General features: G+C 33.0%; 1 protein-coding gene across 1 annotated transcript; it reads left to right on the top strand.

Moving 5' to 3' along the window:
- Positions 1 to 164: 164 nt before the first annotated feature.
- Positions 165 to 1,045, top strand: LOC134241141 (uncharacterized; the record flags this gene model as incomplete). The annotated part of the gene is made up of 2 exons (XM_062723223.1): positions 165 to 371; positions 831 to 1,045. Coding segments are annotated over 2 exons (422 nt in total), but the record flags the coding sequence as incomplete, so codon positions are not given.
- Positions 1,046 to 1,405: the final 360 nt, after the last annotated feature.

Below are 1,405 nucleotides of genomic sequence, written 5' to 3'. Positions count from 1 at the left end.
TTTAGAAATTGTTATATCTCTAAACTTCTTGTCATATAGCTTACTATGACATCATATAGGCAAGTAGAATAGTTGTAACCCTAACATACCTGCGTAATAATGTAAAATGGGTGCGTTGCAAACTTTTGCACAAAGAAAACTCATTGTTAAATGTTTCTTTACAGTTGCTGTTAACAAGCCCGCGGCTATGATTTCTGTGTTCAAACCTGACTATCAGTTCGCCTCTAATGCAGTTGACAATATCACTCTATGTCCAACAGGGCTTACCACTGCACATACTCGCCAAGAAATTAACCCTTGGATGGAAATCGATCTGCAAGGCATTTTTGACATTGTGAAGGTTCTAATTTTCAACAGGCAGGATCAAAGCGGTGAATTTCTTTATTCTAATTAACCGATTGCAGAAAACAAAAATACATGTCTTATAAACACGATTTCTTTGTAAAAGATATATCAAATAGCTTTTTTGTATGTGTTCTACGAAGGATCGATCTATTTCCAAATCTTCCTGAAAATGAACTACTAGTAATTTGAAATGACAAATTTTTAATTAAAATTGATGCAAATAATTATGGTTGATTTACAGGATATTTTTATGAATATGGGTTGACATCTTAAAATTAGATAAAAATTTTATTTTTGGTATTCTGAAACAGAATTAGGTTGGGTTCTTTTTATTTTTTTTTTCTTCTTTTTTTTTTTTGACTTTCGTCACATTTTATGCTTTACTTATATGAAATTTATTTTTGTATGTTTTTTGATTCTAGATCTTGTATTTATAATACTGGACTCACATAATTGCAGTCTAAAGCTTATGCATTTTTTTACAGGAGATAGACTGCACGATCTGTCAATAAATGTTGTTGAAAATGGAAAAGAAAATGGATGCGGTTACTTTACAGGACCTGGAGTGACAGGTGGCCGCCTTCTTCTGTTCTGTACTTCCGGTTCCAGGGGAAGCCGCGTTAGATTTGTGATTCATAACCGAGCAGGGCAAACCGATATTTTAAATGTCTGTGAAATACAGATCTTTGTAGATCAGTGACATTGAATGTGTACTACCTGTGCAGTAAAAAAACTGCTGAATGTTTAAAGATTTCAGCCATATGTACTTGTAGAAAAATGAAATAAATGTATCGCTAATTGAATCGTTTTCTCACACATTATATGATAAGGACTCAATACTTTATGTCTTGACCTAAAATCACCTGGAATATACCGGTAGCCTCTATCAAGTCAGATCATTTGGAGGGACATGTGTCGGGTTTTTATTTCAATATATTGACCACATAAGAAGTTATTGATTCAATAATATATCCATTAATATGATGGGAAATCGACAACTTTTTTTGTAACTAATTTTAAGAAGTGCGTTCTCTACGAGATACCTAGTAGAAGGATGCCG

This window comes from Saccostrea cucullata, unplaced genomic scaffold (assembly GCF_032062105.1).
Source record: "Saccostrea cucullata isolate Sc308-1 unplaced genomic scaffold, CSIRO_AGI_Scuc_v1 ctg3367, whole genome shotgun sequence".
Lineage (NCBI taxonomy): Eukaryota > Metazoa > Mollusca > Bivalvia > Ostreida > Ostreidae > Saccostrea > Saccostrea cuccullata.
Note: the sequence above shows the minus strand (reverse complement) of the source record. Positions and strands in the feature narration are given on the sequence as shown.